Here is a 23969-nt window from a genome sequence, read left to right on the forward strand (position 1 = left end):
CAATGCCAGTAAGCAATTTTTTTTTGATGTATTGGAATTTTGAGCCTTAGTTTCTGATTGGCTGAAGAGATCTGACCTGCCTTCTGCTGAGTGGTGGTCTCTACTATGGTTGAAATACGTGCACTGGGAGATAGGGCTGCCATGTCCTTTTGAGATGATGTTCCCCATTTCGGCAGTAGCCAGACCTTCAGTAAGGTCCCCAGTGTTTGCATGTTCAGATGCTCCCCAAACACCCACAAAACAACTTTTGGAAGATTGTCATTGATTGGACTGGTGTTGCAGTTTTTCACTGCTATCTCTTATCTCAATGATTAACTCATCCGTTTTGAACTTCACTTGACTTACTCTTTGTTCCTTTCTGGCTTTTACACCTTTCTGACTTTTATACCTGCATTTTCCTCCTTGGATCTGATATCAAACATGATTTGCATCCTTCCGTGTGCACCACCTATTAGCTCATTTCAAGGGTTTCCGTTTCTTGCTTAGTCCCTGCCATTTTCAAAAGGTCAAATTTTTTTATCTCAAACCCATTCCTTTTTTGAGGCTGTAAATTTCAAGATTCATGTCGCTCTTTTCCCTTTTCCCCTTTTATAGGATTGTACAATTAACTCTCTTAAGCATCTGCACTACCTAACATTATTTCCCTCATTGTCTTCTCTCCTTTTCTTCTCAATCATGATGGTGTTACAATATTTGAGTGCCAAATGTGGTCTGTGGGTAGTGCTGTTTCCTCTGATTTGAGAAGGTTATGGGTTCAAGTTGTTCTCCAAAAACTGGAGCCCATGACCTAGGCAAATCATTGCCCTACTCCTGCTTCTACTTATGTTCTAATCCAACCCAGTGCAGTCCTGGAGGAGTGCTGCACTGTTGGAAGTGCCATCTTTTAGGTGAGATGTTACACCGTGGACCCAACTTCCCCCAGGTGGATGTGAAGGATCCCATGGCACTCCTTGAAGAGCAGGGATGTTCTTCTTGGTGTCCTGGCCATTATTTATTCCTCAACCAACATTGTTTGCTATAAGCAGGCTGATGTGCTTCCTATATTACAATCGCTTAGTAATTAGTTCACTTCTTCAAAAGTACTTCATTGGATGTGAAGAGCCTTGGGACGTCTTCAAGCTGTGAAAGGTGTTACAAGAAGTGGAGCTCTTTCTTTCTTTCCTTTTACATCCCTTCTCTGAAGTTTCTTTGTTATTTTGTTTATTTTAAAATCACATTGTGGCAGAGATTTTGTGATTTAATATTCTGGCAATATGAGTGGTGACTTTTCATAGAAGAAATATTGCATAAGCAGTTAGCATAATACCAGCTCCTGAACCATCACTTGCAGATTTGTACAACTACTTGTACTTACCAATTATGTAGTTATATCACGCAAATAACAGCCTCCTGATGAGTAGAGGGAGCTTTTGCTATTTGCATTGCTACTGCTAATTAAGGATTTTTTTTTTTTAGCATTTTCAATGCAGCATCATTCAGAACATTTGTAAAAGTTAACTTTCAGTGACTTTATTTTAATGTCACCTCTGTGCGAACACTTGAACTGGTAACTCTTTCTGATACCTTCCTACTTGCATAGCAATGTTAATCTAGTAAAACATCTCTAGGCAGTGTAATTGGACAAAAATTGACACCAAGCAAACTAGGGAGACATTAGGATGGGTGGTTTAGAGGTGTAAGGGTGATTTAGGGAGGTGTTAGCCTTAATTATGCTTTTAAGCCTCTGAAGTGGGATTTAAAGACACAACCTTTTGACTTGGAGACAGAGTGCTACCACCGAGTCATGGCTGGTAGTTGTAGGGTGAGCATAAGGATGGTCTGCAAGTTCATTGGTCCTCCCTTTTCTCTCCACCTTCCCTTTCACCCCCACACAGTATACTGCTGTTTCTAAGCCCTATTATTTCTGACATACTCGATCCCACCAAGTTGGCACTATGCAGATGTTCACTGACCATGACAAACTGAAGCTAAAGGCTTCTGTTCTGTTGAAGGGTCTTGAGGACTCAAAATGTCAACTCTTTTCTTCTCCGCTGATGCTGCTAGACCTGCTGAGTTTTTCCAGGTAATTCTGTTTTTGTGTTGAAGCTAAAGGCAGTTGAGTTTGTTGTAGGGAGTAAACAATCATTCAATACCAAAACAAATAAAATTGTTACGGAGTACATGGTCTGTGGTCAGAAGGATGGTGAATCCCTTGCTGCTTGTGGGTACTGTCTGCTGATCAATCTAGGACTCTCACACTCATGCATGTCTATTGGCCAGTGAGCAGTTTTCCTGCTCTTTTTTTTGGAGGGGTGAGTTGGCAAGTCTTGGTCTTTAATTGACTTCATACAGGCAGTGAGGGTGAAATGCAGCCTATAATAAAGAATGGAGAAGTTGTCAATGAGTTGTGACAGTGCAGCAGAAGGAGGCATGGCTATACTTTTCTATCTGATGAGATGCCATCAATAGTGTCCTTGGAATGTGGTAAACTACTTCATTTTATAACTTGCATCCTATCATTCGCAGAAAAATAAAGATATTGGTGCCAAAAAGATCTTACAGAGCATATAAAAACATTGACTATCCAATTTTTTGTGTTCCATAAAATTTTGTAAGCAAACTATTTTATTCAATAATATTTAACAAAACCCTTCTCGGATGATGCAGAGTTCAAAGTTTTATATTCATAAATCTTAATTTCATAACTACATGGATGGATTTCCTTGAAGTAGTTAACTCCTTGAAAGTGGGAGTGGGAGCAACTCCAAGATGAGACATCAGTTCAGACAGTATCCATGCTGGCATGTTAGGCAAGATCCATCGGTGCATAACAACTGACAAGATAAAGCTGGTGAATGTTAGAATGTGAAAGGATCCTTCCAAAGCTCAACTTGTGCAGCATAAGGATAATTCTGCTTGTGCCCTTCAAAAGGACACAGTATCAATAAGGGGTAAAGGTGGCATTCTTGATGTCCCATTTGAAGATGTCTGGGTCATGGATTAGCCCAAGTACTTTCGACCACTGAAAACGTCTTGTGTAAACAGAGAACCAACTTGCATTTGTATAATGCATTTCACAACTTCAGGTCACCTCAATAGTGTTTTCTATCCAAGGAAGTGTCATGTTTAAAAACAAAAATACCTGGAAAAACTCAGCAGGTCTTGAGTTTTTCCAGGTATTTTTGTTTTTTTGTTCTAGATTTCCATCATCCGCAGTATTTTTCTTTTATCTAAGTGTCAAGTGTAGTTGCTGGGAAGATGTATGTAGACCAAATTACATTAGCAGCAAAGTTATATGACGCTTTTGGATCACAGTGTACAAGTTTTTTTGATTTCTTGAATAGTTGTAAATTGTGGACGTTTATGAAATTACAATTCAGAATACTTAGTCTGTTAATGTGGGAGCTTATTCCTGTTGGGATATAATCATCAATGCAGAATAGTTTGATGTTTGTGTTTCTACAGCAATACCTATACTTCAGAAGTACTTAATTGACTGTAAAGTGCCTTGGGATGTCACAAGGTTGTATGAAGCATATTGGGTTCATTTAAGATTGTGAAAGGTGCTATATAAATGCAAGTGTTTAGAACTTTACAGGTTTGTCATAATTTGATTAAATCAATCATCAATTGACTTTTATGATCCAAGAAAGCTGAGAAAAGAATGCTTGACTCATTTTGGTATTAATACTTTGGAGAACTGTTGCTCGGGTGGTGGAGTTGGTATATACTGCCCATAGTCTCTGCTGTATAATCTAATTTTCACCAACATCTATTGCCCTCTTTCTGTGTTGTGTAGTCAATCGACTATTTCCAGTGAAAAGGCTTATACTACCCGCTGGATTGTAGCACTGGAAAATTGAGTGCTATCCTGGATATTGGCAGTAATGTTTTGCATTGTACTGCTCTTCATGGAAGTTTGGTACTGGTTTACAAATAAAACTACTCAAAAATAGAATTTGAGTATTAGAACGAGAAAAGTCCCAACTTGCAGTAATAAGGATTCCCATTGGAAAATTCGATCATAGAAATATTTTCATTCCTTTCTTGAGATGCTTGTTTGATGGTAGTTGAGAGGAAACTTGTCCAATCACTTGGTGTCTGTTCCCAGATGAGCACAGAAGTATGGTAGTGGCTTCTTGGGCTTAAGAATCATGTGAGACTGGAAATATCATACTTTCTCCTTTTGAACAGTTTGCACAGAGAAAAATAGTAAGATCCTTGTTCTGTAAGCTGGTCACACTAGCTAGACATGGGTTACTGTTGGTTTAATTAATCAAATGTCTTGGGGTTCACAAATTACAAATCTGACTTAAAAACTTGCTGTCAGTGTGCATCTTGTGTTCTGAATTCTTCACAGCTTCAAGGAGCTAGTGTGGAGGAGGGGAATTTTAGAATATAACCAGATACCTTCAATGATCATCATGATTGGATGGAATTGCTTTTCTTGCTCTTGGATTCAATTACGAGGCTCTGATCACTTGCACAGTTGATTAATTTTAGTATAAGTGTAGAAATATAAACAATATTAATATCGTCAAACAAAAATTAAAGATAGTTTTCAATTATAATTATTTGTTGCACAGTTGTGAATCTACTTGTATCATTGTCACAGATTTAAGGACTCCTGCATTGTACTGTATGGCCACAATGCTGTAGTTCTGTTCAGGTTCCAATCATGTGTTCTAAGTGGAAATTTAATATTATTTATCATGCCATCCAAACCTGGTTGCCTATCAAAAAATGTAGCCAGGCTTGCAGCTCCTGAAGGTGCCAATACTCCATTGTTTGCTTTTATTTATTACATAAATACTTTGTGATAGTAGGATGTATCTTGCATGGCATTTTTTGCTTCTATTACCATGATCTAGGGATCTTTAAATGGAGAAGGAATGACTGATGTATTGCTGGATAAATGGGGTGATTGAAATGATTTAATCATATAACACTAACATTTTAAGCTGGTACTGTGCACAAAATCCATGTAATCCCAGTTATTGATTTGTTCTTGTTTGTTTTTGTTTTCTTTAGTTTTCCACCTGTCTGAAAAAGTCACCACTGTGGTACCAGAAAGTGCCCTGCTGATTGTGCTGGGCCTCATCCTGGGAGGAATTGTCTGGGCTGCTGACCACACTGCCTCCTTCACCTTAACGCCGACTGTCTTCTTCTTCTACCTCCTGCCACCCATTGTATTGGACGCCGGGTATTTCATGCCCAACCGGCACTTCTTTGGGAACCTTGGATCGATTTTAATGTATGCTGTCATTGGAACTATTTGGAACGCTGCAACCACTGGGCTCTCCCTCTATGGTGTCTTTCAGACGGGTATTATGGGTAAGCTTTGCCTTATCTAACTCAAGTGTGACCAGGGTAAAATACAAGTAGTGGTTGTTGCTCTTTTTAATGGTAAATCTAAATTTCTACTTTGTTGGTGTCTTTCCCGAGGCACTTTTCTGTCATGGTTTATTTCTAACTGGCTGCAGGGACATGTTTATGAATAACTCTGGAGTATTGATGTTGAGGCTAAACCTGTACGTTTGAGTCTTGTTGCACCAGTATTGCTGATTCACTGCAAACCCAGGAAGAGCACATTTTTCACACAAAGGGTCGTGGAAATCTATTCTTCAAAAGCTTACAAGTTCAATCAATATTTTCAAGACTTGACATGGATGCTTAAACCAGAGATCATTGTGTTGCATTTAGGAAAGGCAAATTGCTAGGTTAGAATTACTTTAGAAATGTGATCATTGTAATATCTGCTTACTCTCCAAGTCTAATCCTTTACTTCAATTAGGGAAGCAAAATAAACTATTGGAGATTCTACACTTGTATGTTACAAGTAGCTAAAATGTAGCATTGTTAAAGGTTCTTTTTTGTAGGCAGGTTGTACAAGTGATTTAAAAGAAGAGGAAAGCACCTAACATAACCTTGGGATATTCTAAAGCACTTTATACTCACTTAAGTACTCCTTGGGCAGAATTTTCCCATTGGCGTACGGGGGCAGATCCCGCACATCCGTGCATAAAATGACATGCGATATTTCGCTGGGTGGGTGCGCAATGATGTCCGCTGCGTGCCCGCCATTAATTAACGGGCCACTTAAGGCCCTTGACTCACCATTCGACACCGATTTTTCGGCGCCCGTGCAATCTTCAGGTCGGCGCACAGGCGGGTAGGACATATTTGTATTAACCTCATCCACGGGCGGGATAAGATGGCTCACTGGGGTCGCAAGTTTGAACTTTTGAAAGTTTTTGAAACTAGCCTGTGTGATCTGCAGCACTTCAAAACGCATACCAGCTGCTTTTCCTGGCCTCTTAACCTTCAGGTTAGCACTCTGCAGTGAGCGATCTTTTCTGAGTCTGCAGGTTTCTGGAAGCCTTCCCTTAGCCTGGGAATGGGAGCTTGAACTGTCCACTGGAGGCAGCTCCTCTGAGGAGGGGGGGAGGCGGCCAGGAGTGCACATTCAGCCTCCAGGGGAGCCACCTTTGGGAGGACAGGCGCAGGCACAAGGGGCGCAGGGCCAAGAGGTAGCCCAAGGGGCCTCAGAAGACGCCACTATCTTGCTGCCAGGGTATACAGGTGGCGAAGCAGCTACCTCAATATGTCTGAGGTGCAGTGCCGATGGAGGCTCCATCTCTCAAGGGAGACAGTTAATTATATCTGTCAGATGATGAGGCCTGAGTTCTCTGCTAACTGTGTGGGTGGACACCCCATGCCAGTGGCTCTAAAGGTCACAGCTGCCTTCAGCTTCTATGCCTCTGGCTCTTTCCAGGGGTCAGTAGGTGATCTTTGCAGTGTCTCCCAATCACGTGCCCACACTTGTGTCAAGCAGGTTACAGATGTTCAGGCATGCGTTGACCTTCATCCACTACCGTTGGGACCAGGCAAGCCAGACACAGCGAGTCAGAGGCTTTGTGGTCATTGTTGGCTTCCCCTGCGTCCAGGGTGCAATAGACTGTACACATGTGGCCATCAAGGCGCCAGCAGGTGAGCCCGGTGCCTTCGTCAACAGGAAGGGCTTCCACTCCATGAACGTGCAGATAGTGTGTGATCACAGGATGCTGATTTTTCAAGTCTGTGCAAGGTACCCAGGCAGCTCCCATGACACCTACATCCTCAGACACTCCCAGGTGCCGGGGCTCTTCGGTGCTCCAGCCCGGCCGGATGGATGGCTGCTGGGTGACAAGGGCTATCCCCTCAGAAGGTGGCTCATGATGCCTCTCCACCATCCAAGAACAGAAGCTGAGCAGCAGTACAATAGGAACCACACCTCCACAAGGGCTGTGGTGGAGAGAACCATCGGTCTTCTCAAGATGCACTTCCGATGCCTGAACTGCTCAGGGGGCGCACTCCAGTACGTGTCTCAGTGATAGTGGTTGCATGCTGCGCTCTCCACAATCCTGTGCTGGAAAGGGGAGACGCAGTGGACGATGAAGACATAGACACAGTGGCTGCGGCTGCACATGATGAGTCCAGCAGTGAGTCCGAGAATGAGCACACACAGGGAAATGCTGAGGGGGTAGATGCTGACCTGGGCATACTCCAGGGAGGCTGTAATCCAACGAATCTTCAGCTAGTGCACCACATATGGACCTCCAGGACAAGCCTGGACTGTAGGCTCGATACTTGATAGCTAAGTGCAAAATCTGTCAGGTTAGGAAAGTCACTAAGGGCCTTGTAAAGCTGAATGTCGAACAAAGCACTCATTACCATTTTGGAAACCATACACATGTGGAAGAAAAGAGGCAGCCTTAGCCACGGTGACATATCTCAATTTAATATGTCAAGCAAACAAATTTATTCCAAAAAAAAGAGAATAGTGTTACAAATCATAAGGACCTCGTCTCGAGCCAACACAAAAGCGCCAGTGAGAAACCCATGATGTGCCTTTTATTTCCATTTCCAAGTGCTACGTCTTGGTGCTGCCCCATCACTCGGAGTGGCATCTGAGCCAGCCTGCTCACTCTGCTGTCCTGTTGGCCTCGATGACCTTGGTGGTGGTCCTCTGGCCTGTGGACTCTGTGCTGGTCCCACCTGGGAGGGAGCTGCCAGTGCCACAGCTGGCATTTCCCCAGTCCTCGCAGCCTCACCGGATGCTACAGTCACTGGGAGAGGGACGGAGGAGCTGCTGCCCTCCTTCAGAGCACCCTGAGAGGTGTCCACAGAGATGCCAGGCAGTTGCTGCGCTGACATGAGGTCGCTTCGGGCCTCCCTGCTCACTGTGGATGGATGGGCACCGAGCTGGGAAAGTTTATGCCCAAGCCATCTCCTACACTGGCACTGACCAGCTGAGTTCAATGCCAATGTGAGGGCTTGTTGGTCAGAGCGCATCCCCAGGAAGCCCTGACAGGTCTCCTGGAGTAGCCTCTCCATGAGATTCGCCACTCTCTCTCTGTGGAGGACGCATGGCACTCAGACATGTGGCTCATTGGTTCGGTGATCGTCCATGTTAGACTCCTCTACCAAACCAAGAATAGGTTCATGTATCTCCCCAAGATGCTCCCGCACACTCAACCGCATTTCCTGCACCTCCTGCATTGCGGACCACTCCAGAGGCACATCAGGCACCGAATGAGCATGTGCCTGGTCCCCTGCTGGTGCCATCAGCACTCTCTGTCTCACTCTCTGCGGTAGCAGGGGGGAAAGCTGACCTGCTGGGTTAAATGATCAATGCCAACATGGTACGCGCCCTGCCAGAGTGCAACAAGCCGTTGAAGTGCTTGTGACTGCGATACTGGATCCAGGTGTGCCGCACCACATCGTGGGAGCTCCTCACCACCTCCCCAGGCACATTTCATCATAGTGGCGGGGGAGCCTTCTCCTATCCTGGGGAACCAGCATCTCCCGCCGTGCTGCCACCTCCTCGGCGGGCAACAAGGCAGTCATCTGAAAAACGAGGGGCACACTGGACCCCTGTCCTACCCTCCGGCTCAGCCTGTCCCGCTGGCCCACCCTCTGGTGAGCCCTTCCACTTGCTATTGTGAGCAGCCTGGCAAAGGTTGCCAGCGCTTCATATAAACAGGCCGCCGGGTCACCATTAGACCCAGCGGACAGTGCACTCCCGCCACCGCCCACCCACTCCCACTATCTTTGGGAGTCCGCATTACGCTGGCCCGCCTGCGTAAAATGGCGACCTGGGCCCAACCGTGGGTGGTAATCGTGCCTGCTCTGCCTCTCCCCACCCTTCCCCAGCCAGAAAATTCAGCCCCGTGAGTAATTGCTGTTGTAATGTAGGAAATGTGATAGCCAATTTGCACGCAAAGTCACAAAAACAATGTGATAGTGGACCAGATAATATATTCCAATGATGTTGGTTAAAGAATAAATACAGGTCATGCTAGAGGAAAACTCCCTACTCTTTGTTTTAACAAATATTGCCATAGAATCTTTTATGCCTACACGAGGGGACAGTTGGGGCCTCAGTTTAACATCTCAACTGAATCATGGCACCTTTGACAGTACAGCATGCCAGTACTGCACAGGAATGTCAGCTGAGTTTATGTATTTAAATCTCTGGGATGACATTTGAAACCAAGGACTCCTGTCTCAAGAGGAACAACTGCTACTGATGAGCCAAGGCTGACACCGCTATAACCTTTGTTAGGCTCTAGCTTGGGCATATTTGAGTGAGCATGTGTGTAATGTGCAGATGAGGCAATATTGTGTTCATGTTAAAGATTGCAGAACTGTGAATTTTGATTACTTTGCCTTGAGGTTATTGGCACATGGACTCTATTTATGAATGACTAACACCATTCTTGGCTTCAGCTGTCAACTGCTCCCTGGTAGTGTACTCAAATCCTGAGTCAGAGGGTTTTGGCTTGAGTCGCACTCCAGAGATTTGAGGGAATGCTACACTCTTGAGCTGTCATCTTTTGGGTGAAATGTTAAACTGTGGCCCTGTTTTCCTGCTTACGTGGACAAAAATTCTATGGGACCATCTCCAGAAGACCAAACAAGTTATCCCTGGTGTCCTGGCCTTATTTATGCCTCATTTGACCACCTGTAAAACATATTGTCTGGCTATTATCTCATTGTTGTTCGTGGGATCATGGTGTGTGTATGTTTACCACTTTGGAAAAGTAACTAGATTTCAAAAGTACTTCCTTGGCTGTAAAGTGTTTTGGGAAATCCTGATGTTGCGAAAGGCACTTTTTATAAATGTAAAACTTTTTCGATCTTTCTTTCTTGGATTTGAACCATCATTTTCCCTCCTGCATTCTATCTGACATGTAGAATGCAACTTCATGCTCAGAGCTGAGGCAGGCTGAACTGATGCAAGGTCACTGGTGAGTAACACAGTTATGGCTAGTGCAAGTGACTGGTTAGCATTGTGATTAGCACCTTGTGCCCCCACCAGCAGTGCAAATGGGGAAAATGGAGGGGTGGGGTTTAAAATGGGTATGGAGTACTTGCCTCTCTGTTTATTATGCCCGCCACTGATTTATCTCCTATGTTTTGGAAATTGTCTGACTCAAAAATATACATTTTTGTGTGTTTGTGCTTTGTTGTATATTTCCTTTCCTAGACTTACCTCCCCCCCGCCCCTCCTAACCACAACCCCCACCTTTGTTTTCCCCCTCCCCATTTACTTTCCTGGCTGTGACCTCTTGCTGCCTGAATTCTTGCTCCTGTCCAATGGCTTGGTGCCGATTCACAACATGACTCCCAACATTAAAATCTCCCTGGGGGGGGTGGGTGGGGGTGGAGGGGGATGGTTGGTCCTCGTGTGGAGCTGGAGTGCACAGTTCCTGCGTGCCTCACAAACCCCTCCCCCACATGCAGGGTGTTTCTATTCAGAGTTTATAACCAAATGGACTCTTCCACTGATTCAGGCACTTCTGGACAAAACTTGCATTGTGAGCAGTAAATGCAGGGACCAGTTAGGGTGTTGTGACAGGCTGCCAATTCATACTAAGTCACTTCCTTCAGTTTAAATTTCACACATTTTTTTTTCTTGGAATCCCTATGTGGCTTTACCCCTTCTATTGCCATAACCACCTCCCAGCCCTACAGGCCTCCTGTATGTCTGTGCTCCTCCAATTCTGGCCTCTGGCACTTGCTCATTTTCCTTTGCTGCCTTCAGCTGCTTACATAATAAACTCTGGAATTCCATTCCAAGACCTCTCCACCTCTCACTTTCATCCTTCCAAACTGTTCTTTAAAATCTATCTTTTGGCTAACTCATCCTGATGCCTTCTTATGTCATTTGTTAATTGTTGACTCAATTTTACTGTGAAGCCCCTTGGAATGCTTTGTGACATTAAATGTGCTATACAAATGCAAGTTGTTGTTGTCCCAGTTGCAATTGAAAGCTAAAATTTATTGTGGTTTTACCTTGCTCTGAAGGCAATCTCGATGCTGGTCTGTTGGAATTCCTTCTGTTCGGAAGCCTGATCGCAGCAGTTGACCCAGTGGCCGTGTTGGCAGTGTTTGAAGAGGTCCACGTGAATGAAGTGTTATTCATTATTGTGTTTGGAGAATCTCTGCTTAACGATGCTGTCACTGTGGTAAGTTCAGCAGCAATTAAACTCCCTCCTTGGCTGTTCTTTGTCTTTAATCTGGTAATGAAGGGAGAATGTTCAGATTTTCACTGGCACCTTTATCAATTTGGTTGTTGAAATATTGCCTGAAGTATTTCTGGTTGTATCAAAGGCAATCTTTTTTTTCTTTCTTTCATTCATTCATTCTGTGGATGCGCTTGCCATTTGCATGGCCAGTTACCCCAGAAGGTTCTGGGCTACCTTTTTGAACTGCTGTGGTCCATGTGGCATTTTTTTTTTTGTAACTGTTTGGTACAGCTGAGTGGTTTGACACTAGGCCCTAGAAAAAGAAAGATTTGCATTTATACACCCCTTTTCACAATTCAGGCTGTGATGAAGTATTTTACAGCCGATGAAGTACTGTTGAACTGTAATCGCTGTTGTAGGAGACAATAGGGTTGCCTGTTGCCTAACTGTGATTAAATGTATTCTGGAGGTTTCATCACATGACTTGCCCCCAGGTTCCTGCCGTCAGTTGGCCAAAACAGCCATCCTTGTGACGTGCTGCCTTCCTATGCCAATTGGAAAGCAGAACGACTCATTACCTATTGGCACCCCCCCCCCCACTATTTTCAATGTTTTTACATCTGGTAAAAGAAATGTCTGTTCAGAGAAAATGACAAAAAGAACCCAATCTTCATTTTTAATTTCCTGATGATTTTTCTCCAGGATTACACAATGCAGTGTCCTGTCGACTGATTTTCAATTCCCGGAGGGTTGGCAACCCTAACTGTTGGTGTGGAGCTAGAGTCATGTATAGGACTGAAAAGTTAAGGATGGCAAGAACGGTTCCCTAAAGAGCATTTGTGAACCAATTGCATATTTTTAGACAATCCAACATTTCCTTGGCTGCATTTCCTGAGGCTGCTGCTTGTTTCCTGATATTTTAAAAACTGTATTTATATCTATTTGAGCTTTCATTTTCTGAATTGCTCATCTAGTACCATAACTACAACTGGGTCTTAATTTCTTTATCCTTTCTCAACTTCTAATTTCACTGGAAAGTATATTTTTTTTCTATTAATTTTGAGTATTTTTTCAAACTGAAGAACGCCGATGCTTGGAATAGAATTCTCCACATTTGTACGCTGACTACTTCTGGCATGATGTCACAACACCTGCAGGCTGAGTAAAGGTTCCCGATGCTCTCCATTACCTAGCATTAAACCTAACCTTGGAATGCCCATCAGTAACCTCTGAAGTACAGTTAATACTGAGTTATGTTAAGTTGTGGGCAACTTTGAGCCAGGATAATCTTGACCCAATTCTTCATAACGTGGACAATAGCAAAATAATGCAGAGACTGGAAATCAGAAGTAAAAACTAAATGCTGGAAACATTTGCAGAATTCAACAGGTCGAGCAACATCTGTGGAGAGAAAAACAAGAGTTAACATTTCAGTTCAATGACCTTTTTTATCAGACTGGAAAAAGCTGGAGTTGTAACCTGTTCAAAGAAAGTACAGAAGCATAGAAAAGGGTAAGGGGAGGGAAAGGACAAAAGGAAAGGTCTCCGATTGGGTGGAAGACGGGGTTAAATGACAAAAGGGATGATGGTGCAAAGCAGAAGAGAGGCAGTAATGGGATAAGTAAAGAACCAAAATATGTACCTAGCGGAGGTGTGAATGGGAAAGCAGAATCATTACTCTCAGCTACGTTCATCTATTCTTCTAAACAAATACATAGAGCCATCTTCCTTTAACAATGCTCGTAATGGAGCTACACCAATCTGTGGGGTGCTGGAATTTTCAGACTATGCCATTGCTGTCTATCCTATCAAGTTCGGTTTTCTTCTTGAATGTGAACGCTACACTTGCGCAGTGGATCGATGGATGGGAGTGGCATCTACATGGTGATGTAATACTACATCACCTTTTAAATTTCTAATCCTATCGAATCTGTCCAGGTATAGGGGTAGTAGGTCAGCTACTGAGGTGATCGTGGTGCCCTTGTATTTTGTTGCCTTCGTCATCAAGTCGCTGATGCTGTGGATGGTGACCAGCGTTAGATCCCTGCATCCTGGTTGGCCTGCGATCACTGGACCTGTGGTGTTCACAGCATAAAATATCTGGGGTGACCGGGTGAGATTTTGTAGTGAGACTTGAGTGTAATGGATCCCAGGGATGGAATCTTTGAGCCATTGTACATGGTGAATTTGGCAGTGGTTGGTTGAATCATCACTTGCCACATCTGAGAGTACATATATTTTAATGTGCGAAGTGGAAGGATGTTTGCACCTCCACAATTTGTGCTGTACCTACATCTGTGGGTATATAATCTGGGTGGTGGCAAAGACTTCTGTTGGTACCATTGTGCCAGTACATTCTTTGGTGTTCGTGTTCTGCCTACTTTGTGTATTAATAGCCTGGTTAAAGCCAGACCTTCCAGAGTCAGCTATTTAATCTCCCTGCACAAAATTCAGCAAGTAGACTTGTACCAATCAAGCTCTCCCAAATTTGAACAGTCTTACTGAGATCTGATCCCTGCTGGCTGTGTGGAGTAAGGTGCCATGTCCCAGAACAAAGATGTGTTTATGATCCATACAATGCTGCAGATTCACTTGCACATGGTGATTTAGTACTTGATAATTGTTTCTGTTCTACTCCAGTTGTTCTTCTGTATGTGAAAAGGTTGAGGTTTGCATTTCTCTCAGTCAAATCTTCAAAAACGTGCTGCCACCATGTTGAATAATGTAAATATACCAATCATATTACAAGGGTTGGTTCAACAATAATCTGGGTTCTTTGTCTGTATATGGCCTTATCTTTAAATAATATTAGCTGGGAGACTAAGTATGCATGTCTGACAAGCTGCCACTGCATACTGAACATAGATCTTTGAAGGTGGCAGAGCATATTGAGACAGTAGTTAGCAAAGCATATGGGATCCTGGCCTTTATAAGTAGAGGGGTTGAGTACAAAAGCTGTGGAGCTATGCAAAAATTTTATAAAGCTCTGGTTAAGTCACAACTAAGCATTGCATCCAATTCTCAGAAGGATGTGTGGGCTTACCAGAATGGTTCCTAGGATAAGTGAGTTTAGTTACCAGGTTAGGTTCGAGAAGCTGGGCTTGTTTTCCAAACAAAGGAGAGTGAGGGGGGATTTGATGGTGGTGTACAAGATTTAAGACCGGTTTAAGTAAGATAGGCAAAGAAAAGCTGCTCCCATTAGTACTAGGTTTTGGGCAAGGGATGCATAAGGGGTTTTGAGGAAGAACTTTTTTTATGCAGTGAGTGGTAATGATCTGAAACTGTCTGCCTTTGAGGGTGGTGGGAGAGGAGACTATCAATGATTTTTTAAAAGGAAATTGGATGGACAAGAAGGAAATAACCTCAGGGGATAGAGCACGGAAATGGGGCTGACTGGATCTGCACCTAAAGTGCTGTAAGCAGCAGGGCTATGGACCGGGTGCAGGAAGGTGAGATTAGAAAGGGCACCTGGGTGTCCTCGGGCTGGCATGGACAAGATGGGCCGAATGGCCTCCTTCTGTGCTGTAACATTTCTATGGTTCGAGGAATTAATCCAGGCTGGCCTTTTTGGCTTAATCAGGTTTATTTTCAAGACAACTGCTCAGTGCTACTGACTTCCTCGTAGCTTCCACACAGTATTCCAACTGTATCTTCTTCTGGGTCTCCACCCAGCTAAAACTTTTCTATTATGAGTGGTCTCAACATGTCAGTTAGTGCCAATTATGCTATAAAAAAATGGCCCAGGAAGGATGTATATATTTTGCATTAGATGTATGCATGGTACCTTTGTGCAGACAAGAATCTCTGTCTATATTAAAGATATTGTGAAAAGGTATTATGGAAATTAAGATGCCTGAAACCAGAGGATTTTCATATCAGAACAGGAAGGTTCTATAAATTATCTTTATGCAACCTGGGTTGATAAGTGTATTTTTTTCAACTTTTTTAGGTGCTATACAATGTCTTCAAATCATTCGTTGAAGTTGGAGCAGAGAATGTTGAAATCCCGGACTATTTCAAAGGCATAGGTAAGAGAGCATTACCAAACATAAGAGGACAACCACAATAAAACCTAAGTGATTCGCTTAATGTCCTTTCATGTCATGTGTACTCTGACTGATGGCAGGTCCTTGGCTCATTGTTTGCTGATGCTTAATCCTGAGCAGTTTTGTTTTGGTCAGTGGTGGTTTGGCATTGCTTTCCATTCTCAGGGCAGAGCGAGGGGGCAGGTCACAAGTCAACCTCAGCCAGAACAGGAATTGAACCAGTGCTGTCAGGGTGACTCTGAAACAGTAGCCATCTAGCCAATTGAGATAACAACCCCTTAATGTACTCTTATGAGGAAGGAAACCTACTGTTCCCATCTAGTCCAGACTCCAGTCCCACACCAACATGTGATTTTTTTTTTAACTGCCTCCTGAAGTGGCCCATCGAGTTACTTGGTTGTTTCAGCCTCGGGATGCACATAAACCTTGGCACCTCCAACAGTGCGGCATTCCCTCATGACCACACTGAAGCATCAGCCTAGATTATGTGCCTACGTCTTATGCATGAATTCATAGGTTTCATCATTTTCATCTGAGAGGTGGGTAGCTTGAGTTAGGAAATTTCCTGCCTTGGGGGAACAAAGTGTCCTGAATAGTGCAATTTTTATTCTGGGATGGGGGGAGAGCAGGCGCAGGATAGAGTTGGTCTCGCTAACCCCCGGACGCAGATCGGACTTGACCACTGGCTGCTGAGTGCCAAGGGGGGTTGTTAAAAGGCTTGTCTCGGTTCTCTGGGACCTCATCCCAGTCGTGTTGTTAAATAAGTCTGTAGCTCTCAACCCACCCCAAAGACCCCTTATACCCTCCATCCAACCTAAGCCCCCCCCCCCCCCCCCCCCAACTCATCCCTATGGCCTATTTATAGCCCCTATGCCAACTTAGTGCCAACTCATGCCAACCAATGTCCCCCATTCACCACCCTTTGTCCTTAGACTCTTTATGTCAACTCACCCAGTACCCACCATGGACAGACCTCAGGAGGCATGCTGAGATGAAATAAAATAGTTATGTGTCTATTATAGACTTTACTATTTTTTTAAAAAACTATTTAATGAAAGCCCATTCAAAACTTTTAAAACCTATCAATACTTAGTCCCTTATAAATACAAACATTTGTTTTTATAACCCTAAGTCAAAAACAGCTAATCCTTTAATAACCTCTTAGAGCTGTCAATCAAATTGTGAATTGGCATCCACAGGTTGTGGATGCAATCAAGCAGGAATAATGCTATAAAGATAGCAGTAATGGTCATGTTGACAAACATCTATTGAAACTGCTAGAACAATTTTCTTTCCCCACACAAACTCAGGCAGGCAATTTTTCAAAATTTTAAGGGCAGGCTATTGAAATAACTTGAGCATATACCTTATCTGCCCTTTATGAGGATTTGCATCTCCACTATAAAAATCGTGGACCACGCTGTGAGCTGAGGCCATTTCTGGAGCGAAAATCAGATCTGCCTGTCCTGTGCACTGAGTTTAAATGAAATAGCCAACTCGTAGCTTGTACCTGTGTGTTTCACACCCCGCCCCATTTCCCCTATTGATGAAAATGGGGTCTGCCAGAAATGGAGCAGGATGTCAGGATTGTGTCCGTCATATTTAAAGGTCCTCTGAGCCTCCATGACCCTGTGAAACCCCAGCCTGTAACCTCCTAACTCTGAGGCAACACTGAGCTATGGCTGATGCTCTTGAAAGTAAATATTGGAAATATCGAAACCATTGTCTTTAGTGCTCTCCACAAATTCCGTTCCTTACCCATCAACTCCGTCCTTCTGCCTGAGGCTGAACCACACCGTTCGCAACTTTGGTGTCATATTTGTCCATGAAATGACCTTCCAACCACACATCCTCAACATCAATAAGATCGTACATTTCCACCTCTGTAAACTCCACCCCTGCCTCAGCTCATCTGTTGAAAAGCTCATCCGTGCCTTTATTCATTTTAGACTTGACTACTTCTATACAATCCTGGCTGGCAGTCCAGATTCCACCCTCTGTAATCTTAAGCTAGTCTAAAATTCTACTACCCATATCCTAACTTGCAACAGGTCCCATTTACCCAAATGCCTTGTGATCATGGACCTACATGAGCTCCCAGTTAAGCACTGTCTGACACCACGCCACCTAAGGAGATATCAGGGCAGATTAAAACTCTCGCCCTTGTTTTCAAATTGCTCCAAGGCTTCGCCCTTTCCTATCTCTAACCCCGTTCAGTCCTATCATCCTCTGAGATTCTGCCCCCCCTCCAATTCTAGCCTCTTTTGTATCCCCGATTTTTAACTGCTCTACCATTGGTAGCTGTGCTTTCAGCTGCTGAGGTCACAAGCTCTGGCATTTCCTCCCGAAGCTCCTCTACTTTTCCTCCTTTTTAAGGTATTTCTAAAACCTACCTCCTTTGACCAAGCATTTAGCCATCTGCCCTAATATCTCCTTAGGTGGCATAGTGTCAGACTTAATTTGATAACACTCTTGTGAAGCACCTTGGGACATTTATAATGAAGTTGTTATTGTTATCCAGTGTTGTAGTATGTTGAAATGTTCATGCTTTTATTCATTTTTAATATATTTGACACCAGATTGACATTTTAAATTGGATTTTTTTTTCCCCTAGTTTCTTTCTTTGTTGTAAGTTTGGGTGGAACTGCTGTTGGCATCATCTTTGCATTCATATTGTCCCTGGTAACCAGATTCACAAAGCATGTGAGGGTGATCGAACCTGGATTTGTCTTTGTCATTTCATACTTGAGCTACCTCACTGCAGAGATGCTTTCCCTTTCTGCTATATTGGCGTAAGTATTTTTAAAAAAACTGTTTGATGTTCACTCTTTGTTGTTCTCTCACCTACCTAAAGTTAGCAACAGAAAAGGCATCTGTTTATACCTTCAGCAAGCTTGCAATGGCTTGGAATACACACAAGAAAAGGGAAGGAGGGGTTTTCCTACTGGCTTAGTCAGTGAAGCTGAGGCTAGAAGATGCTAGGTTCAATTCCCACTTCAGAGTTAACTGATCTCAACTGGGGATGTGGTATGGCTGCTGTAATCAGGCACTGTCCCTGAGCTCCTATGGAGAATTTGTGGTAGCTAATTGCTACCCAGTGATCCTTGCTAGAAGTAGAGCTGGTCTAGATGATGGGTAAGCACAAGATCAGGTTTGGCTCTGTTGTTCTATGCCAATGTCCATTCCCATGTCAAGATTGGTCAACTGGGTGAGTGTCCCTTTTATGTGTTCTACCTACACACTCTCAATTCAAAAACATGCTAACAAAATGATGGAAACAGACCATTCTTGAAATGTGTACAGTTTGAGAATATGACTATTAATTGATTAATTGTGGAGAAAAATATGTAGTCTTCTCTGTGCTGAGAAATCAAAAGCTGCTGAGCTTGCTCAGACTGCTTTTTTTGAAATAAAAAGGAAATTTCAGTGAGGACTTTAGAATTGGCCGCAGGTCTCTTTTGTCAGCTGCTGTAGAATGCTGAAGCACCCATATACTGTAACATGGAGTGGTAAGATGCTAGTTTGTTTTGCCAGTCAGTTCAGTCTCAAACTATTACTATTTGGAGTAGCTGAGCAAGGGATTAGCTTCTTTCTTGCATTTGGGAAACTGTTCTTCTAGGGCTCCATAGGGACTTTTTAAAGCCTGGCAATGGTGAGACTCATTAAGGACAATGTTTGCTTCCGTAATCCTATCCTTAAACATTCTTGGTTCTTTTTCACCAGTATTACATTCTGCGGCATTTGCTGTCAGAAATACGTAAAGGCCAACCTCTGCGAGCAGTCTATCACCACCGTCAGGTACGCAATGAAAATGCTGGCAAGTGGAGCGGAGACCATTATTTTCATGTTTTTGGGAATCTCTGCAGTGAACACAGAAATATGGACATGGAACACGGCCTTTATCCTTCTCACACTCGTCTTCATCTCTCTCTACAGAGTCATTGGTGGGTGCTTAAAGGCTATTACTGAACTAACTTCTACTGATGCTTAGGCGACTGCAAAAGCATTTGATTAATACATAAAGGAACCAGTTTTGATATAATAAGATACTACTTGTGTTTATTTTTTAATATTTAATCATTTCAGCTTTTCCTTATTCACGTGGAGCAGACTCTTGCCAAGTAGATGTTTACCCAGCTCATGTTTGAAGGAAACACTCAGCAGGTCAGGAAGCACCTGTGAACAGATGAACAGAATTACCACTTCAATTTGATCACCTTCTTCTGTGATAGGGTCAACCTATCTGTTTTTATATGTTTCTGGTATATCATGGTTCTGGTATTTTCTTAAAAGCTGTTTATCTTCAATACTTTCCAGTTCTGATTCAAAGTCATCAGCATTAACTCTCCATTTTTCTTTTATCAGTACTGCCTAACCTGCTGAGTGTTTCTTGTGTTCTCTATTTTTATTTCAGATTTCCACACTCACAATAGCTTGCTTCTTGTTATTTTGTAAGAGGTCGATCAGCACAGTATTGACGAGTCAGGCAAGGGGTGGGTATGGATTGAGGTGTTTAAATTGGTGGAGATGAACAAGCCAAGGATTAGTAGCAGAGACATGTTTGGTAATTAGAGTATGATTATGCAGAACTATCTTCCCTCAGCTTTTTAATGGGGTAAAGCTCCTAATGAATTAGAGCATATTTTTCCTGAGATTTTCCACGCTGAAAATTGTAGGCTGGGACTGCACAAGTGGAAAAACCTGGCTTATGCCCATAGAAGGATTATAACAAGTTTTAGCTGTTCAATCATGGGGTAAAGCACAATAAGTTAAATCCTGTCATTACCCAACGTCTTATACATGCAAAGTTTTCAGAAGGTGTCAGTGGAAGGTGAGCAGCAATCCATTGTGTTTTTTTTAAATCCAGGATTCAGTTCATTCCTAGGGCCGATTCTAACATGAATCTCCCAAGGGTTCCTCAAGCTACTCTAGTTGTTGAGGTGGTTTCCAATTACTTCCTTCATGGCATTTACCCTTCTTCAAGGTGGGCTACAAATTAAGAGTGGCACCCCCACCTACCCTTTTATGATGGGGATTAGGACCATTTGCAACCATTGGATGCAAGTCCCCCACTTTGTACATCAACCCAGTATTCAGAGCTTGCATTCTTGTCTCTGCTTACTGTTTGGAATGAGGTTGTTACTCAATCCTTTTGACTGAGATGTATTAGCACTACCACTGAGCGAGTGGCCACTTTGTCTAGACACAGGCGCACATTGAGTGCCAGTGCAGTGTTGGGAATTGCATTCAAATTTCAACTTGCAGGGGCTTTCTATAGTTGGCCTTGGACCTTTCACCTCACTACTCCTGAGTCAGCAATACCACCACAAAGCCCAAGGTTACTCCCATTGCAGGAGGAGCAAGGCCAATAAATAGTCTCTTAACTAAGGTGATTTAAGTTTTCAGTGGCTAAAGATTAGATTGGCCAATTGCATAATACCTATCCTGTATAGCTCATTTCAGCACTGTGCAATACAATTCAGTGATAGAAACTGAAGGACAAGTTTGCCAATCAATCTCGCAATTATGTTCTACTAGCTGATGAGATAATGGCTGATTTATATTTTAGCTCCATGTCCCTTATACTTGACATAACAAAATCTATCAATCTCAATTTTGAAACTTATAGTTCACCCACAGCTTTTTGGGAGGGAGCTTGAGATTTTCAGTACTCTTTTGTGTGAAGATGAGTGCTTTCTGGTATCGCCCCTGAACTCCCTTGCTCTAATTTTAAGTTTATGTTCACTTATGTTGATACCTCCATCAGAGGAAATTGGTTTTATCTATCCTGTCAAAGTCTTTAATAATTTTATACACCTCAGTTTGATCATTTATTAATTTTCTGTATTCAAGGGAATAAAGCCGTGTTTGCAACCTGTTCTCATAATTTAACCCTTTTCACCCCAATTTCATTCTAGTGAATCTGCATTCCATCCACTGCAAAGCCAATTCATCCTTCCTGAGGTCCAGTGCTTATGATATCACTGGGGCATTTTTTTAATATACTCGTGGTGGCTTCATAAACTTGCGGTGGATTTTAACTTTTGCTGCTTAGCAGTATGGCATCTGTGCCTCCATTTTAACAGATGGGATGAATTCTCATTTCCTTGTGACATAATATCCATTCGAATGATGTGCTAGTTACAGCAGCATAAATTTGTGTTACATTTTCTGAGTATATTAGTGCATTTAAATAACATTTTTTTTCAGACAGTAGCATATTTCAGAAATAATTTGCCTCAAGATTTCTTTCAGTATGAAGGACTTTGAATTAAGCACTTGGTTGCATCCTCACATAGGAAAGCAGTAAGGCCACAAAGGGAAAAATAGCTCTGGATTCCTGCTGTAGCTTGGCCGCTAATGGGAGCTTCTCCTAGATGGTCTGCAAACAAGGCTGGGGGACCTCTCTTGGAGTTCGACTAATCTGGAATGGCTTAACCTAGACTCGCAAATAGAAAACGTAAACAAATTATCTCAGAGTTCCCAGGACCAATGGAATTTTTCTCAAATGGATTCTACTTTAGTGAGGAGATGAAATAACTAACGATAAAAAAGTTGTTGCTTTCAAAATACAATCTATTAACCCTTTATCATCTGTATACCAATCCTGCCAAATGTCACATGGATAAATGAATTCATAACTTTGCACAGCTATGCTGTGATATTGAATTAAAGGTGCTGTATGTGGTGTTTTTAAATGCTAGTAGATCTGAGCTTTAACTAAAATATTTCCACTCTTTCAATATTTTAGGTGTTGTAATTCAGACGTGGATTCTCAACCACTACCGCGTGGTGCAGTTGGAGATTATAGATCAGGTGGTGATGTCGTACGGAGGCCTGCGGGGAGCTGTAGCCTTTGCTCTGGTGGTGTTGCTGAATGTGGACTATGTGCACGAGAAGCAACTGTTTGTCAGTACGACCATCATTGTGGTGTATTTCACGGTCATCTTCCAGGTAACCATCAATGCTGTGCTGTCCACACCCTCTACAATTATTCAATCAATAAGAATGCAAAGCTATTTTATCTTTCAAGTGAAATATTAGAGCAAGTTCTCATCTGCCCTTGAGATGATGTGAATGATTCCGTGGTACAAATTCAAAGAAGAACAGGGGAGTTCTCCCCAGTGTCCTGCTGAATAAATACCCCTCAAGCAACATCACTAAAATCTGTATTCTAGCCATTATATCATTGTTGTTTGGGGGACGTAGATGTGTGCAAAATGGCTGCTGCATTTCCTACATTACAACAGTGACTACACTTATAACACTTTACAGTCAAAGTATTTATGATGTCCTGAGGTTGTGATAGGCACTCTGTAAATGCATATCTGTCCTTTCTTAATGCGCACATCAAAGGGATTTAATGCATATGCACAGACCATATGTTGACTGGGCCATGTTTTAATTGGGGCTCCTTCTATTCCCTTTCTTCTCCTAGAGAGTTAAGAATATTTGAAATTCTCTACTGCAGAGGACCATGGATGCTTGTTCAGTATATTCAAGGCTGAAATTAATAGATTATTAGACTGTAAGGGAATCGAGGGTTAAAGAGATTAAACAGGAAAGTGGGGTTGAGGTCAAGGACCTGCCATGATCTTATTAAATGGTATAAACAGGTTCATGAGGCCATATGGCCTACTCCTCCTATTTCTCCCTGTTCATATGTGCAGAGGGGTATGAACACTCTCTCCTTGGTGTGTATGGTATGAAGATGGATGAAGACTATTTCCTCAGTCGGTACTGTATGAAGATGGTTGGAAAGGAAAAAAATTGGTACATTGAGTGTTCTGAATGTCTATTTTCCATTCAATATTATGCGTAAACTGTGGCATGGAGATGGATGACTTCTGTTGCGAACTTGCTTGTGGCTGATCTGTGGAATTTTATTATATTCGTATTGGTAATGTTGTGCATTCTGCTCACTAATGATGCTGAGCTGATTGTGATATTTTGCAGGGGCTGACGATCAAACCTTTGGTCAAGTGGCTGAAAGTAAAGAGGAGTCAGCAGAAGGAGCCTTTACTCAATGAGAAACTTCATGGAAGAGTAAGTTCAGCTTTTCAGCTGAAGGGGAAACCCCTCCATAAATGAGCACTCTGCTGATGCACTTGTGTCCATTTGGGACCATATCACTGACATGACTAAGTGTCATGCTGCTGTGATGACAGTTGTATTAGTAACAAATTCTAATCCAAGCTGCCCATTTTAGGTTCAGCATTTTGGTTGATAACTAATGTTGAAGTTTAAGGGCAATCATTGTATCATCCCCAGCTTGTGCTTACTTGTTGGATTCATGGATTTGTTCATTTTGTTAAATTTATTCTTGATATGTGGGTGCTTTTTAAAAAAAATTCTTTCATGGGATGTGGACGTCATGTGCAAGGCCAGCTTTTGTTGCCTGTCCCTAATTGTGTTTGAACTGAGTAGCTTG

General features: G+C 42.7%; 1 protein-coding gene across 1 annotated transcript in view; it reads left to right on the forward strand.

Moving 5' to 3' along the window:
* LOC121276325 (sodium/hydrogen exchanger 3-like) overlaps positions 1-23969 on the forward strand; it is an 80826-nt gene that overhangs the window by 37379 nt on the left and 19478 nt on the right. Inside the window, exons 2-8 of the mRNA XM_041184598.1 lie at positions 5011-5313; positions 11332-11492; positions 15442-15520; positions 18153-18330; positions 19262-19482; positions 22290-22492; positions 23495-23584. Coding sequence (XP_041040532.1) covers positions 5011-5313; positions 11332-11492; positions 15442-15520; positions 18153-18330; positions 19262-19482; positions 22290-22492; positions 23495-23584 — 1235 coding nt within the window. The remainder of the gene's footprint in view (positions 1-5010; positions 5314-11331; positions 11493-15441; positions 15521-18152; positions 18331-19261; positions 19483-22289; positions 22493-23494; positions 23585-23969) is intronic.

The sequence above is a fragment of the Carcharodon carcharias genome, chromosome 3 (assembly GCF_017639515.1).
Source record: "Carcharodon carcharias isolate sCarCar2 chromosome 3, sCarCar2.pri, whole genome shotgun sequence".
Classification (NCBI taxonomy): Eukaryota; Metazoa; Chordata; class Chondrichthyes; order Lamniformes; family Lamnidae; genus Carcharodon; species Carcharodon carcharias.